The sequence below is a fragment of the Melanotaenia boesemani genome, chromosome 1 (assembly GCF_017639745.1).
Source record: "Melanotaenia boesemani isolate fMelBoe1 chromosome 1, fMelBoe1.pri, whole genome shotgun sequence".
Lineage (NCBI taxonomy): Eukaryota > Metazoa > Chordata > Actinopteri > Atheriniformes > Melanotaeniidae > Melanotaenia > Melanotaenia boesemani.
Window position 1 is genome coordinate 27001868 of NC_055682.1, and position 16763 is coordinate 27018630.

At 37.0% G+C, this 16763-nt stretch overlaps 2 protein-coding genes across 5 annotated transcripts; one reads left to right on the top strand and one right to left on the bottom strand.

Moving 5' to 3' along the window:
- Positions 1 to 1305: 1305 nt before the first annotated feature.
- On the bottom strand, positions 1306 to 8577 carry ddias (DNA damage-induced apoptosis suppressor). Its single transcript, XM_041990454.1, has 5 exons — positions 8153 to 8577; positions 7889 to 8050; positions 7225 to 7318; positions 6148 to 6452; positions 1306 to 6034 (listed from the first exon to the last, which is right to left on the bottom strand). Exons 1-5 carry the CDS (start codon positions 8272 to 8274, stop codon positions 4429 to 4431), a joined length of 2289 nt encoding a protein of 762 aa, XP_041846388.1. The 5' UTR covers positions 8275 to 8577; the 3' UTR covers positions 1306 to 4428.
- Positions 8578 to 11405: 2828 nt separating this feature from the next.
- On the top strand, positions 11406 to 16471 carry LOC121645215. 4 transcript variants are annotated; one of them, XR_006011397.1, is made up of 10 exons: positions 11407 to 11810; positions 11893 to 12004; positions 12104 to 12252; positions 12354 to 12496; positions 12594 to 12756; positions 14287 to 14380; positions 14523 to 14592; positions 14752 to 14825; positions 14915 to 15875; positions 15921 to 16471. XR_006011397.1 is itself a non-coding variant. In XM_041993609.1 (10 exons), the coding sequence occupies exons 1-9, from the start codon at positions 11759 to 11761 to the stop codon at positions 15822 to 15824; spliced, it is 1767 nt and encodes a 588-aa protein (XP_041849543.1). In that variant the 5' UTR covers positions 11407 to 11758; the 3' UTR covers positions 15825 to 15865; positions 15913 to 16471. The 4 variants fall into 4 exon arrangements, 3 of the variants coding, with proteins under 3 accessions (XP_041849551.1, XP_041849543.1, XP_041849534.1); XM_041993609.1 differs by having other exon boundaries at positions 14915 to 15865; positions 15913 to 16471; XM_041993617.1 differs by having other exon boundaries at positions 11406 to 11810; positions 11893 to 11998; positions 14915 to 16471.
- The last annotated feature ends 292 nt before the right edge of the window (positions 16472 to 16763 follow it).

The window sequence follows — 16763 nt, forward strand, 5'->3', positions numbered from 1 at the left end:
AATTTAATTTAGCAACATTGCACCAGTTCACAACATACAGTAGGTTATCTCAAGGCAGTTTAAACAGAGAATAAACAGATTCAATAAGTCAGAGTTCAATGTAATCAAATTAGAAACCAGTTTATTATAATCTAGTTTATATACTTATAATACCTACCATGGAAAAAAAGTGTCCATACAGAGAAAAGGGCAATTAATGAAATTAAATGCTGTTTTTTTTTTTTTTTTAAAGAAATAGTTGTGATGTCACTTTGTTAAAAACATAAAACTCAGAACAGTATGACGAAATATAGTGTATGTTCAGTATTAACATTAAAGCTCAGGAAGGCAGTTTCTAAAAATCTTGAGGTGGTGTAATAAAAACTGAAAACATTCTCTTCCAAATGGTAAAGCATGACATCAAATGATAAATTAAAGTTTAACAAAAATATTAGATAAATATCTGAGCATTAGTTGGCATTATTAAAGTTGTAGATTATTATTGTAGACACCACGTAAGAAGTGAATGTTGCATGTAAATACTGTATATCTATCTGCTTCAGTTCTACAGAGGGAAGTGTCTCTGGTGTTGGTTCCCCTTCAGCTGACGCTTTGTTGACAACTCCATACGAAGTCATTTCTCCACCCTATAAACCACGTGCCTGTCACACCTTTTAATCTCTACTGCACTCTAATGTTACAGCCACACCTCTTTGTAGCCACAGGGCAGTAGGACATTCTCCCTAACAACTGTGCAATGGAAATACTACGACACTACACTATATTACATTGTGACCAATTTAAAATGAGCCTTGTGGCAGTAGTGAACAAAGCCAAATAAAGATGTGCATTGGCACAAATTCAGTTTTAGTGTTTTGAAGGAGAGTTTCTTATATTATAGATTATTAGGCACTGTATTACATTTATTACTCCAATTTTCAAGACTGTAGTGACTGATCTCATCAGTTGCCATACAGTTTTGTTAAAAGAAAAATAACAAATTCACAATATATTGTTAAATACATTATATTAATCTGTTTTAACATTTAAGATGTTGACTGGAGATAATTTTTATAAATCTGTTTAATTCATTTCAGGGTCACAAAGGGGTTGCAGCCTATCCCAGCTGCCATCAGGTGAGAGGCAGGGTACAGCCTGGACAGGTCATATGTCTGTCACAGGACCAACACAAGACAATGGAGACAAACAGCCATGCACGTTCACACTTTCACTCCTGTGGTCAGTTTAGAATCACTAATTAACCCATGTAGCTCTGCTTTCAGACCACAGAATGAAGTCAGAGTATCCAGAGAATAACTTTCACAGTATATAAACACATATATCTCACATATATAAATGACAAGATTATACTGTACATAATCATTTTTATACAGAATGTATAAAAATATGATAAAAACAGCAAAGCATTAGTAAAATATGAAGAAATACTAGATAAAAATCCATTGCCTAATGCATCAGAATTTTCATGACAGCATTAAAATGTTAACCACAATAAGAAAAGAAAAAATACAAAACATAAAAGCACAAGTTCATTAAATAAAACATTTTTAAGTCTAAATTCAGAAAATAAGTAAACACTGAGAAGCGAATTCCAGCAGTGGGCAGCATGATGGCTCAAAGCCATTTCACCATGTGTAGTTTGAACTCTGTACAGTACAAGCTGACTGGTCCTTGCATATACAAGATGTTTGTGTATTACTGGCCAAAACCATTGAGAGACTTACAGGCCATGAGTAGCGGCTTACATTCAATTCTATATTTGGAACTGGAAGCCAGGGCGAGGATTTAAGAATTGAAATAATGTGGTCTCTTTCACAGAGCGGCCCATGTAGGCTCGACACATAGTGGCCTCGAGTCTTTCCGTTCACCCAGTATGCAGTGACATAACTCATGTGCTGTATCAGTTGCATGCAGAAGAGAGTGTCCCCTGTGGTCACAGATACAGCCACGGCTTTTGGAAACACACCACGTTCTTGGACTGAACTCATAAAACTTCCACTGTCTAAGAGTTGAGTTACAAGAAGTAATTAATGGTTAGATGAGTCCCATTTATAACTCACCACTTTTAGTGAAGTAGTACATAAAATCAAACATCTTTGTATTCTTACTGGTACCTGAACCAAAAGTAAAATCTTATTACCCCTCCATGCCTTAAAACCAAAGACAAGTTCCTTGTTCAAAAGGTTTATCAATAAAGCTGATCCTGACAGGTTACTGAGTTGTAGGTATGATTTTTTTCATTTTTAAATATTGGCTGCTGGAAAGAAGCTGAAAAAACTGAATCATGGAGATTTCAGACGTTTTCAACGTGACACCACAAAATTACTATCATTAGTTTCAAAGTGGGCAACAAGATTCGTATCAGTTCATTTCCCCACCAAATGTGGAAGATGGTCACATTCTTTCTGTTCGAGAAATGTTGAAGGATAAATTCTCATGCTGAATGTTATAGTGTCACATGCTCATCAAGTACTCTCATCACTAACAATACTTGCTAACATCTAGTACAAGGTAGAAGTTTTATTTTTCTTCCTAAACACAAGTTGGGCTGTGGGGCTCTTAATCAGCAGAAGCCTTGTCTGAACATACTACACAGTCAGTACGTTTCAGCCTATACAAAAGCAGACGCCTGCAGTCAGTACAAGCTGGCATTGGTCCAGTGGACCCTTCAATACTCATACAGTTAAATATGCAGTACCAGCTGATCTAAGCAGTTACCTGCAAAAAAATGTCAGAACACATTTGATTATCAACACGTCTGGATTTTTGTTGTAAAGGAAAAATGTGCAGAAGCAAATGTAAATTTAGATTCATTAACAGCAGTTTTTTTTTTTTTTTATCTGCTTTATACACTACTGGTCTTTTTAATCTGATGCTGTCTTTAGCATTTTCTGTTTCCATTTCAGGCATGGAGCTCTTAAGAGATTGAAAAAAGCTTGTTAACAGCAGAGAAACAGAAGTAATCTTCTGGGCTTTTTAGTGTCTTTAACAAAAAAACAACAAAAACAGTGCCGATCCACATCATCACATGGATTCATTTAAAAAAACGTCTGTACCAAATTTCATGGCAGTTATTAAGTTGTCAAGTTTCCTGCACAAGTTAAAAGAAAGCTAGGATACCATCAAAATCAGGAGTCTACTTGATGTATTCAAAATGCCTTTCTGGTTGCACGCTCTGAGTAAACAGCCCTGACCCATGACAAAACACACACACACACAATCATGCCAATCTCATCTGACCACACACCAGCCTTGTTTCTGCAACACATACAGTACAAGGCTCCAGCTGTGTACCAGTACTTGCTGTCCAGTTTCTATATTTACACATCTATGTAACATCTTCACCTTGCTCTCTTTCTTTTAACTCCTAAATCTAGACCAGTGGTCATAGCTGATATTCCTACCTCCTTTAGCATGACATTGTCCACATTCATCCCTACTTAAATGGCCTTGTAAAAACACAAGCACTGGCACCAGAACAGCACGCTTGCTTAAGAGCTGTGGAAGCAGCCAAAGCAGTGCCAGGGAGTAGCATGACTCATACCAGACTGGACAGACCCAGTTGTTGACGGTAGGGATGTGACCAGAAGTGCGACACCCCCCCTTTCCATTCATGCCGAGGACCTTTGCTCCATTTTCTGCCCCTACATCTGAATAAGTAATTTGTTTGGCACAATAAAAAATAATGTTTCAGAATCACAAATCTTTCATTTCAGCTGTTCCTACAGCAGCAGATGAGACATCACATCTGTCTAAATATACATACACAACACAGCCATAATGACAACCACGTTCTCACACTTGGGCCACAGCCATAACGTTGAGTCCATTAACAACTTTCCAGAACACGACAGGAAGTTGAAAACTGATTTAAAAATAGGAGTGGGGGGGAGGGGAGTGGGGGGAATGGGGGTCATCTTTATTCAATATCACATGAAGGAAGTTTACAATTACAATTTCATGGGTTGGACAACCGGCTCATAGCAGCTGTCAGTTATTATAATTTAAGGCACTGCTTAAAATTTATTTTTTTTCTTGTTCTTAATCAACTTTTCTTATTTATGGGCAGAGACAATTATGATCCCTTTGGTAAAAAAATAAATAATTACTATAAAGTGTCAGCATGTTAAAATGCAACAGTCACAGTGACTTTGGTTTTACTCATAATAACTTGTGTTCTGGAAATGTGTGCACATCTCTCTTTTCAGTGTAACCTCTTTACACATTTAAACTTTTATAGAAGTTCAATAATTTTAAAATATAAATTGAAAAAATAAATCTGTTTCTACACAAACTGTACAAGTGCAAGAAAGCACAACCAGTAAGAGCAGTAGGAGCAGGGCCACTCTTCCAAAAGCAAGCTCAAACATAACTGGGTTGCCAACATGAAATAAAACAAACATTAAATTCAATGTGACAAAGAGCCAATCAGATCGAATCAGAGAACAGGTCTCTAGACCAATCACAGGTCTGGCTCTCATCGTCAACATCAGATCCATCGAGAACCCCTTTAAAGACTGTCTCATTAGCAGAGTCTCCTTTTTGTGGCAGACCTCTATGTGATGATGTGAGAGTTTGATCCAAGACAGGTCTTTTCAAATCAACTCCATCTTCCTGACGTCCCCTCCAGGAAGAACCCAGATCACTGCTGCTGCTTTCAGAATGCCGTCTTCTTCTGAGTGACATGCTCAGCTGTGTTTTCCCAGCAGGTGTAGGCGCAACAATTCCTTCATCATCCTCCAAATTACAAACAGTCACATCACTGGCTTGTAAATCGAGTTTAGGATTCAATGATTTCACTGACTCCAGGTTTAAATTCCTTCTCTGCAGCTTTCCATGCTTCCCAACCTGAACATGGCTTTTATTCTTATCTGGTTTCCTGAACCTCTTTTCTGGAGAAAGTCTGTGGCTTCGTTTGCTGAATGTCATGCTGTCTGTCACATTTTCTTTTGTAGACTCACCCGTTAAGTTTTTGAAGGAAGGTGATTGTGTTAAATGAACTTTCACGACAGGGGTGGACTGAGAAGGAGGGACAAACTCGAAATCATGCGTTTCTTGTAGAATTAAACTATTTCTGATCCTGCATTCAGTTTTTGCTTCTTCCCGTTTGTGTGGCGTCACATGACTGACATGTGTGTGTTTATTTGTCAAGTGCTGACAACCAGTCTTGGAAAATGGTGTGTCCACGTTTGTCTTCAAATTTTCTACGTTGCTCGTCTCCGTGTTTATGCTGATCATAAAAGAGTTCCCAAATAAGTCAGCTGAGCAGTTGTAACTGCCCCCCTCATGCTGCTCTTCTTCCAAACACAAAGAAGCTTTGTCATCTTCCTGATTACAGGATTTTACAGGAGTTTCACAGACTTGATCAGATAGATCACGTCCATCACGTCTATCTGGGGAAAGTACATTTGTGACATCCAGTAAACTCAGTGAATTGCTTGTGGTTACCTGCACCTTTCTCTGACTAGCAGAAGTTGATCCACTAGCCAGCTTGGTGTTTTCCAGAAAAGTTTTTATTTTTTTCTGATAGTTGACATTCAGACTTGGTCCCGTTTCACCAACATCATCAACATTCTTGTTTTCTTCACATAAAAACTCTGCAAGACTCTCAGAGAAAGGCAAATCCTCCCAAACCAAAGAGCTTGACAAAAGTGTTCGGGTGTGTTGTCTGGTATAAAACTCCTTTTGGGTGAGGCTGCAACTGTTCTGGCCGGGCTGGGAGGAACCACACCAAGTGTTTACACCAAGGCTACTTCCAACAACACTTCTCACAGATGAGTTTGAATTTCTGGCAAATGATGGACTATCATAAAAACTGAGCTCCAAAGGGAGAGGAGGGGTTTTCACCTTTTGGCTCCCCAGGCCACCGCTCTCTGAAGGAAATGATTCTGTACTATTGTCTTTAAGTCTGCTGTTCTCGTCCACACTTTCCTGGCTACTGCAGCCCTCTTCCTGCTCTGCTGATGAAGTCAATAGTCCAAGTGATTGTTCAAATGGAGGGGTGGGAGAGAGGGTGCAGTCTTGGTGTTTTGATCTAGGAAGGAAAGAAACGAAACTGTGGAGTAATGTAAATTCTGTACAACAAAACAGCTGTCTGATGATTTACCAGAAAATCCCCAGACAGAAAGTAACATATCATTTCCTCACCTTAGGAGGGATTGGGAAAGAAAGCCAGAGGCAAACAGAGAGGAATTACTGAAGCTGCTGGTTGGAGACTGACTGGGAATCAGGAACAGGATTGATGCTGGAAGTCTGCAGCATTTGCTGCAATCAGGCTCCAATTCTGAGGCTTTCTGAAGAAGACACTGATAATATCTGACCACTGTACAGCCTGCTAGATTTTCAGCATTCGGTAGAATTATTTGACTGGCAATGAACTGGGATGTTTCACCGATATTAGAGCCATTTGTATGATGACCTTCAAAGAAACGTCCATTTTCTGCGCCACTCAACTAGAAGACACAAATAAGAACAGAGAGACATTGTGGACATGGTTATCAAGGCATCACATGTTCCTTAAATAAAAATAAAAAAAACTGTTACCTTATTACTTGAACATAAATCAACTCCCCTACCCCACGCCCTCGTAATTATTCATTTTTCATTTTAAGCTCAAATCAAATATAAGATTACAACTAATATTTCTCATCACCTGATCATGTCATATTGCTACACATCAAATTTCACATTTAATCAATCTGACTTATACTCGCATGATTTTTTTAGCAGTTTTCTTGTGATAACGGGATCATTTATCTTGTTATCATGAAATAACAACCCCTGTTATCTCGAGATAGCAAGAAAATTAACTCTGTATCTTGAGCTAACAATTAAAAAAAGAACAGCCGGTAATGTGTCTTTAATTTGATCAAGGTGCAGCAAATAGGTTGGAGTTTTAGAGTATCCTGTTCAATTTGTTGATTCAATATGATATAAAGAAATCATACGCTGTTCAAACTGGCCTGTGCCACTGCAGTTCTTACATTGGAAATACCATGTTGAGTTTATTTTTGTTACGTATTTGGTGCTTTTAGGATCAACAACAATATAAGCCAACAGCAAGTACGTCATCCTAACAGATCTGGCCTGTTGCACAGTTCGTAATAGAGCAATACTGTCAGGTTCAGCTACACAAATAAAGCTATCCAAGATCAAAGTAAAAGTAACTTAGAGCTGTTTCAAACCTATGTCCAAAAATATTCAACATTATAATAAGTTTATTACCTTAATACCAAAGATGAAATGTTTACCAATGAAACAGTCCTTGACGGCCTTTACCAACAACGTGGATCTTGTTGATGGTTCAGTCTCCACTAACCTACAAAATTACAGACAATGATAATTCACATTCCCTTACAGAGATGATCACAATCTGAGATTTCAAACTGTACCTCATCAAATATAGCAGGGATCACCGATGCTGGTCCTTCAGGGCAGGTGTTCTGGATGTTACTGTTTGTTTCCCTACTACAACACACCTGATTTAAATAAAATGGATCTCAAGGAGCTTGTTGTCAAGTTCTGCACAAGTCTGTTCATGAACCAGTCATCTGAATCAGGCGTGTTCCTACAGAGACACATCCGATACCTGCAGAACACCGGCCCTCAAAGACTGGAGTTGGTGATCCCTGAAATATAGTTTTCAAAGAAAAAAAAAAGTTTGTTTTACTTTTCAAAGTGCTGATATAGTGTTTCCACTGAATATTGGCCATATAATTTACCAATATCTTATCTTTTGCTGAACAACTTCTGAGGGAACCCTTGTACAATAATGTATACTGCATCTAAAGTTGGATCTACATTATACTAGCACTGTAACCATATAGGAGGAGTAATTTTCCATTTCAAAGTATGATCATTTACAGAAAATTGGAACAGGTGGACTTACTTCTGTAATCCACTTGCATGAATGCCGAAAAATTGGTTCAAGCTGTTTCCAAACACCGTTACACCAAATATGCATCTGTTCCGGGTTACTCTCAAGGAGAGGCGGTATCTGTATTCAATCTGTTCCCTCATACATCTATAACCACACTTGGAGCACCTGTATCTGAAAGGGTAAACAGATGACAAAAAGTCAAGTTTTTCCAGACACACGGCTCTTCGACCACAACTAACCAAAACCGTTTTGGCTGTGGGCTCATGTTTTTACCTCGTCGCATCATGTTGTTCAGCATCGATCCTCGAAAAACAACCTTTACAGCATGGATAAAACACGCAGGTATCTTGCAGAGACAACACAGTACATTGCACCAGAGTTCGTCTGACAGACATTGAGTCAAAGAAGAGATCAACCCGAGCCACCGACACTTAGCAGCAGCTAACAGGCTAACCTTTAGCTAACTAAACGTTTAGTAAGGTTATTTTTACTTAAATGTCACCGAAGGCGCTCCAGTAAAAAGAGCTCTTAATGAATAAGAAAACGGAAAGCATGGAAACATGGAAAAATAATATTCCATGTTTAAATTAAACTTCGGCTTGATTTCAGTGTGCTGATTGCTATCAGGGTAAGCGCTCCGAATGTTGTAAACTTCTATTTCTTCTTCGTGTTTTACAGATCATAGTTGACTCAGTCTGCTTTAGCGCCACTCTGTGGACAAGATGTAAATTAAAGTGAGCCCAAATCTTTGTCGTGTTATTTTAAAAATGATCATTAATGCAAACAATGATTAGCAACTGAGTGCCCAAGTGTGAACAAGTTCACGGGGAGCAACTTCAGCTTAAATAATCAACTAGAAATGGTTGCAGAAATGTAAAAAATAAACAAATAAATAATATATATATATATATATATATATATATATAGGTATTATTGTTATTGTTTTTTTAAGTGAAGACGCGCGCACACACACACACACACAGAGAGTAACACAAAAAGGTGGTTAAATATACACCAGTATGGACTGCACAATGCCTAGCTGTTTCTTCCTAAATATCATACAGTAACCCGATCACATTACTACTGATTTACTTGCCAGTATACAGTAATTTTGAAATGCTTAGTAGCATCATATTGCCATTTTAGCCCCCCCATTACAATTTGTCATTGAACATGCAATATAGAAGGTGTTAATTACTAATATACATGACTTAATAACAATATATACTGAGCTCTTTATCCAAATTCATACTTCTATTAAAAAAAGACAGATATATTTTTAGGTCCATTATCTGTTAAAATAAAAGTGAAAATATAGTCAAAACTTTTTTCCCCTTGTCATAGTTCTGTTGCTCTGAAAAATTCTGCATACCATAAATGACACAGTGATCAAAGTGACAAGCAAGTGCAAATATGTTCCTGCAAATCATCACATAATTAGTGGTTTCAGCTGTTGTGCAAACAGATGTGTTATGACTGGGACAATGCTGGAATTTGGGTAATTTTATATGGAAAAAAAAAAAAAAAAAAAAACTTGTCCTCTGTCACTAGTGGCACCAAAACAACTACCCTCAGTGAGCTTCATTCAGCAGTCCAAGCTGGGCATGAGAGCTCTGATGAAGAGTTCTGTGATGTGAACTGAATGGCTAAAGTGATAAAGAAGCCACCATAAGTGAAGCCAAACTCTGCTGAAGTTGTGTTTCTGCACGATCACACATGTCTAGTTTCGAGGAACAGTTATCAGAGGGAGAGATCTTTTGGCTTCTCTAAAGCGGCCAGAAATGCTCAGTAAAGCAGATTTCCCCTCCTTAGTGCCTGATGACAACTCTGTCAGTAATCACATAAAACTGCTGCGCATTCTTGACTGCATCGACAGGAACGCTTGCTTACAGAAACCTGCTTAAATTTCACACATTATTGCACACTACAATGCATCAGTTAAGATTAACTTTAATTCTTCAAAAGTACCAGGATTTGATCAAGAAGCAATTTATATTCTGTGGCATTACAAAAATAAAAAAAAACTAAAATTAATGTTCTGTTACTTTAGTTATTTATTTAATAAAACTAACTTATAACTGTGTCACAATAATCAGTGGTCAGGCTGAGCTGTTGCTTTGCAGTTAGTATTGCAAAATTACATTGAAATGAGGAGGTTTTCACTCGAAGGGCCTAATTTTCTGAATAAAAAAAGGACAAAGAAAACTTTAGACAAATAATTTTGAGTGATTTAATTTCTAGAAATGTGAATGTTGCCTGCATTTTGTTGATAGAATATTCAGGACACTGTACATTTGCAGACTTTTGGCTACTAAATTCAAATCAGTTTTGACTATTTTCCCTACAAATGAAAAACTTCTCTCCCATATGCACAGTGGAAGAAATCTTAAAAAGCCAGTCAAATTATTCAAATGTCATGTCATGTTTTAGTTTTTTTTGCATCCAACACTTTGTCAAACTATCATATAAAATTGAGAAATGTTCAGATCGTTTAGTAGCTGATTGGATGTCAACACAATAACCATTCCAGCATAAAGGTATTTCGTAAACTGAACCGCTTCTGCAACTAATATGCAATAATGTTTCTAAGAAGAACAGCATCACAACAAATATTCTTGTGTAATTAAGTGAACATTATTTCACATCATGTGAAGTTGCTCATCTGGTTTCATGTGCTGGATTTTAAGTATAATGTCCATTTAATGAAGCTGTTTATATACATTATCTGCTGTCCTTAATTACGGTGTTAAAAGTGGACAGAGAATGGAGGTAGGGGTGAGAACATGCTGAGATGTGCTGTATCTGTGATTTTATTTATTTATTTTAAAAAAAACAAACAGTTTTTTTAGGTCACTTGTCTATTTTCTCACCTCAGATTTAAATAAATAAATAAAAAAGAAAGGATGCACTGCACTGGTGATAGCCCAAAAACTCATTAAAAACAAACAGGGCGAAGCACTCGACATGAAGACAGAGACATATATAGTTATAATAATGACTCGTTATCTATTTTTCTATCTATCTATCTATCTATCTATCTATCTATCTATCTATCTATCTATCTATCTATCTATCTATCTATCTATCTATCTATCTATCTATCTATCTATCTAGCTATCGATCTGTATGTGTGTGTGCGTGTGTGTGTGTGTGTGAGTGTGAGTAAAGTTATACCAACTATATCCATCAAGGTTTTATCATGTTTGTTTTTATTTTTTTAATCTTTTTATGTAATCTATCACGATATTTTTGTTTGTTTATTTCTTTGTTTCTAATTAATTTTTTTTTAAACAGACACATGTTTTAAATGAAATCCATCAATTTTACTCTTTAGTTTTTTTTTTGTTTGTTTTTTTACCTGTTATCATTTGTATATGTTTAAACTCGTCATTTCAGTCACATTTCTGTTTAAATGTACTTGTATTCATCCATATGACCACCGTTTTACTTTATCAACACATTTATTTTTTACCTTTGATGTACTTGTTGTATATATGTTTTTATTTTCATAATTTTTGTTTATCTAACAAGACCGTACTGTCGACACAAACAAAGCCTTCTTTCTCTCCTCTGCAGTGGAAGAGGTGTGACTGACTTCCTCAGAATCATTGGCGTAACATTTCCTGTAAAGCTTTTTTCTTTTTTCCATTGAATCAGGAAGACACGCACGGTCATAGGAACGCAGCAGGCAACTTTCGTTCCAACGATTTGTTTTAATATTATTTTTCCTGCGGGAAAAGTACGATCAATCGTACCAATGTGGTGTTAAATGGGTCATTTAAACATCCGAAAACTGTCTTTCCAACTTAAATAATCACATTTTTGGCGACACAAAAGGGGAAAGTTTTCCATTCGTGTTTACTTGAAGGCTGGATCAGGATGGCTTTCTTCCTGCTTCTTTTCGGACTTGTGCTTTCGCTTAATGTCGCTGGTATGTAAATGGTCATTTTTTAAATATCTCGTGAGATAATGATTTCTATGATGAGTTTCTGTGTAATGCGCTTTTCGTGCAGGAATCCACGCAAATCTTCAATGTACCAACGACTATGAGAGGATGTTTTGCCAGCTGAAACTTAAAAACTGCCATGAATATGAGCTGAATCTCCAGAGCGACTCCGGGTATGGGTAGGTTGTATTCTTGATTATGACTATACAAATAAATAAATAAAATCACGTTGAGAACCTACAAACATGGAATTTGCAATATTATGTTGTACTCCACAGAAATATGACCTGCAGTCTCCGTCAGTGTGGCCCTGAACAGTGTTACTGTAATGTGGAAATGACTCTCATCTTCGGAGAGACTCATACTGCCACGGTCAGGAAAGGAGAAAAAAGTCTGGAGTCAAAAACAATCCTGGTCACAGAGAGCTGTATGTTGACTTTTATTTAAGTCCACAATTCTTCACAAAGATGGACTGAAAACAGGACTAAAGAGAATCACTGTACTTCTGTCACCTCCGTCTCTTCACAGTTAAGCCCAAAACCCCAGCAATCACCTCGGTGGATGGAAGCAATGGCAATTTTGGAGTCAGCTGGTGGACAAACATGGAGAATCACACAAGTATTCCACTGACTGCAGAACTGGTGTACTATAAAAAAGGAGACACAGCAACGGTAGGGACAAAGTATAACATGAGATAGTTTGTCCATGAGACTTTGTGAAAGGTTGGCTATAAAATCTTTGTTTTCATAATGTATGTCTCTGTATCAGGATTGGAAAGCCATCTCACCAGCTATAGTTAAAGGGCAGCAGTATTATGAGATAAGTGGTCAACACTTGGAGTGGAGTACAACATACGTGGTCAGAGTGAGAAGTGTTTCAGAGCTTAATCACCGATTGAGTGACATCAGCAACGAGTGGGAATTTAAAACACGTAAGTGTCATTTTGTTGTTTCTTTCTCTTTTTTTTCCCCATTTATCCTGAGTTTCTTATCATATTAAGAGCCCTAAAATTCAAATGGAATCTGAGATAAATTTCTGAAGGGTTTGATAATGGTATAAAAGTGGCTTATTCCTTAGAAAAACAAGTGCAACAATAGATATTCCGCCAGTCAATCGCAGGACAGACGAAACTATCAACCAAACTCGCAGGTGAACCCTCTTCCTCTTTAGCTACACCACCCAAAAGTCAAGTCAACTTTATTTATAAGCACGTTTAAAAGGAAGATCTGTTGACCATAGTGCTGTACAACTAAAAGTAACACAGTAGAAATAAAAATTAGAATTAAAAAAGGGTACTAAAGAATAACAGACATAAAAAGATCATAAAAACCTCAAACTTGTTTAGCATTGAATGCTTGTCATAAACACCTTTAATAAACGTGCTTTTCTATTTCCAATAAATTCTTCTTGACTCAATAATGAAATCATTTAATCATAAAACACCGTTTTATTATTCAGGGTTTTGATTCAGACAGGTGGACAAAGTAAGCTGACAATATTTCTGAATGATCCTACCTGGTTCATCGGTGTTGGTAATGTTAGTTTATATATATAATAAGTAATAATGTCTATGACAAGTTAAGCTTTACAGCCTGACACATTTAACAATGAAACAAGAATAGTGTCAGGGCCCTGCAGTTTCTCAGAGTATTTGATGCAAGATTTCCTAATTTTCACTATACAAAGTGTAGTGTAATTATAATATATATGATGATAATAATGTGATATAACTGGAGTGAAATTTCGAGCGAGTGATATAAACAGCATGGTCCAAGCTAACAGTGGCATCACCTTCAACCAGTGTCCCAGACTGAGCTGCTCTCACATTTGTGAATCTTTAAATGTTTATATTTATGTTTCCTGTATAGTTTCACTATGACGTGGAATCAGAGTTTTGTGTTTATTAGATTAGATTAGATTAGATTAGATTAGACTTTATTATCTCACAGTGGAGAAATTCACTTGTTACAGCAGCTCTTGTTATAGAATAAAGTACAGAGAGGCAAAATAAGGTGAACATGCATCACAGCAAGAAAGTGCAATAGAAATTATTTACAAGTCTAAGAAAAGCAAAAATATGTACCGTTATAATATAAAGATATATATATATATATATACATACATATATATACATACATACACACATACATACATACACACATACATTATATATATATATATATATATATACATATATATATATACATATATATATATATACATACACACACACACACTACATCCATACATAAAATAAAATAAAATATAACAACAACCTCACAGACTATATACATATATATACACACAAGTTTAGCACTGCAGAGACGTTGTTGCCTGAGGGGCTTGTAATACCTTGTCTTTTTTACCGGCTTACTTGCACAGCAACATGCAAATTGTGTTCTTCAGTTTATCTTTGTACCGTTTGCGAAATGTTCTTAAACTGACTTCATGCACTTCACAGCTGCCTCCTGCAACACCCTGTTCTTCGGCATCATTGTCGGCCTCTGTCTTGCTGTAATCATCATCAGCATTGCCATGTATTGCTGTTATGTAAAGTAAGTCATGCAGATAAAAGAAGAGTTTTTGACCCCTTTCCATCACTGCATTGCATCCATCATCGGTTTTTCCTTTTCAGTGTTGCACATTTTGTAACTGTGTTCATATATTTTTGAATTTATTTATTTATTTTTTTTTAAGGCTGAAAAATGATTGGTGGGACAAACTTCCAAATCCAAAAATTCTTATAGTGCATCCAGTCAAGGATGGGGTGAGACACTTTCTGCTTGCAGTTTACTTGATTACTCATACATGTAACACTTTCAGTCCTCAGTCTGTAGACAGTAGTTTTCAGCTTGTTTGGCAGGGTCTTCCATCACTAGATTAAAATTTATTTCACTTGCAATCATTTCTATCCTTCTTGTTTCAGCTGTTGCAACCTGAGAAATCAAGGGTCTCGCCCATCTGCGTTGACCAACTCATTCCAAATGGCAATCAGCAAAGGTCAGTACTGCACCGATGCAGCAGCAGCAGGATACTACCTGCACTGTGCTGCATGTGATTAGTTAAAGTAACAATTTCTCTGTTTTCAGGTTACTGATGCCATTCATAGACAGCATCTACCATAAGAGTGAATGCAGCAGCACTGACTCATCACATCTTAGTTATGCCGACACACATGTTGACATTACAACTATTATTATGGAAAATCTTTCCAGAATCTTCCCCAGCATAAGCCTAGTACCGCAGCGACAAACCAGTCAATTTACAAGCAAAGACAGTGGATTGTTCTCTGCTCCACTCAGTCCGGATGGTATCAGATTTGATGGATCCACCTCTGGGTCATCTGAGTTAGTCAATCATTCTTATTCTCTGATCTGTCCCAACTCTTCTAATAGTGTGTCAGCAGACAGCCCAGAGGTCCAAATGCAGACTGAACAGGATTATGACTTACACGATTCCAGCAAGAGCATGATCATGAGCATTTTTGGACAAGATGTTTCACCTCACATGTCAGTAGACATGTATCAACAGTACAACACAGATCCTCAGAAATGTTCATATGCAGAAGACTCCAGCTTGTCATCCATCTCCAGTGGCACTGACATGACCACCTCCTGTGAGCCTGAGACCAGGGTTGAGAACTCTGACAAGTTCTTTCACCCAGCCTCAACTTTCTCGTCACTCCCAAACAAAAATCCTTTTCATGAGTCCCACATCATACTGGAAGACAACTACCAGCAGATTCAGAATCTAGTGGCTCAGCCAGGTGTCTTGTTTTCAGAGGAGAGAAGCAGTGATCAAGAGGGAGATTTAGGGAAGTATCAGGAGAAACCTTTCAGCAAGATCCCTCAAAACTGCTTAAACCCATTCTTTCAAGATGTCGGTAATGACGCTCCAAGATGCCTTAGCCAACATAAGTTCCAAACACCTTTTCTTTTATTGATGTCTGCAGACAACGGTATGCCAGTAAACACAGAGAGTGCTTATCATAGTGTGTAGTTCACTGGCCAGGACTTTAATTTTAGCTTTAAACTTTGAGGCTGCAGCAACATCGTGTCGAGTTGGCAGATAGTAGCAATGCTACTATCTGCCAACTCGGCCAATGCGGTATGCATTTCCATGATACCATCAGTTAGTGGATCAGTGTGTTAAATAAGTGAGAGCTAGGCAACAGCTACAAAATAGACTCTGAGGTTTGTAAAATTTTCTTGGGCGTTTTATGCTTTTTTTGTTTTTTTGTTTTTGTTTTTTTTTTACCTTTTTTTTTGCTTGTATTGAAAGCAAGCTTTGCACTTTAACAACATTTTGTTATCAGGGTTTTACCCATGTATATAGTGTTGAGTTTCATAGTATGTTGGGATATAGTGTATACCCATAAAGTTTCAGTTTTTCTATTTTTGTGCAACTATTTTTCATATAATGGTATAAAAATGTGTTTACAGCAAACAATTTGGCAACACAGGTAATGTTGCAAGAGCACTGTCTATTTCATTTTGGTTTTCAAATTTAATTCTACAAAGCAAGTGGAGAATGCGTTTATGTGTAAATATTTGGAAGAATATAACCTTAAAATCCAAAAAAAAAAGGAAGATCCATTTAAATCTTGCTCCAGCAATTTTAATAAAGAACATAAAAATGACATTTGATCTGGATGTCTCTGGTGTGGTTTCTCACAGCACTCAGCTACCATTTAGAGCTGTTGCTGCTGTTGTTGTGTAATTACTTCCTCATTGCTGTTTACTGGAGCTGTTAAGTCATTTCCAAAGAACTGAGCGATATACTAACCCAGCATGTTTTACCACAAATAAACAAGCAGAGACATTTCAACGATGAGAATAAACAGGAACAATGGTATTCTGTGCAATAGTGAAATGTGTGATTATAACCATGCATTAACTTTGTAGAAAATGATTGAAATATATATAAAGGTGACATATT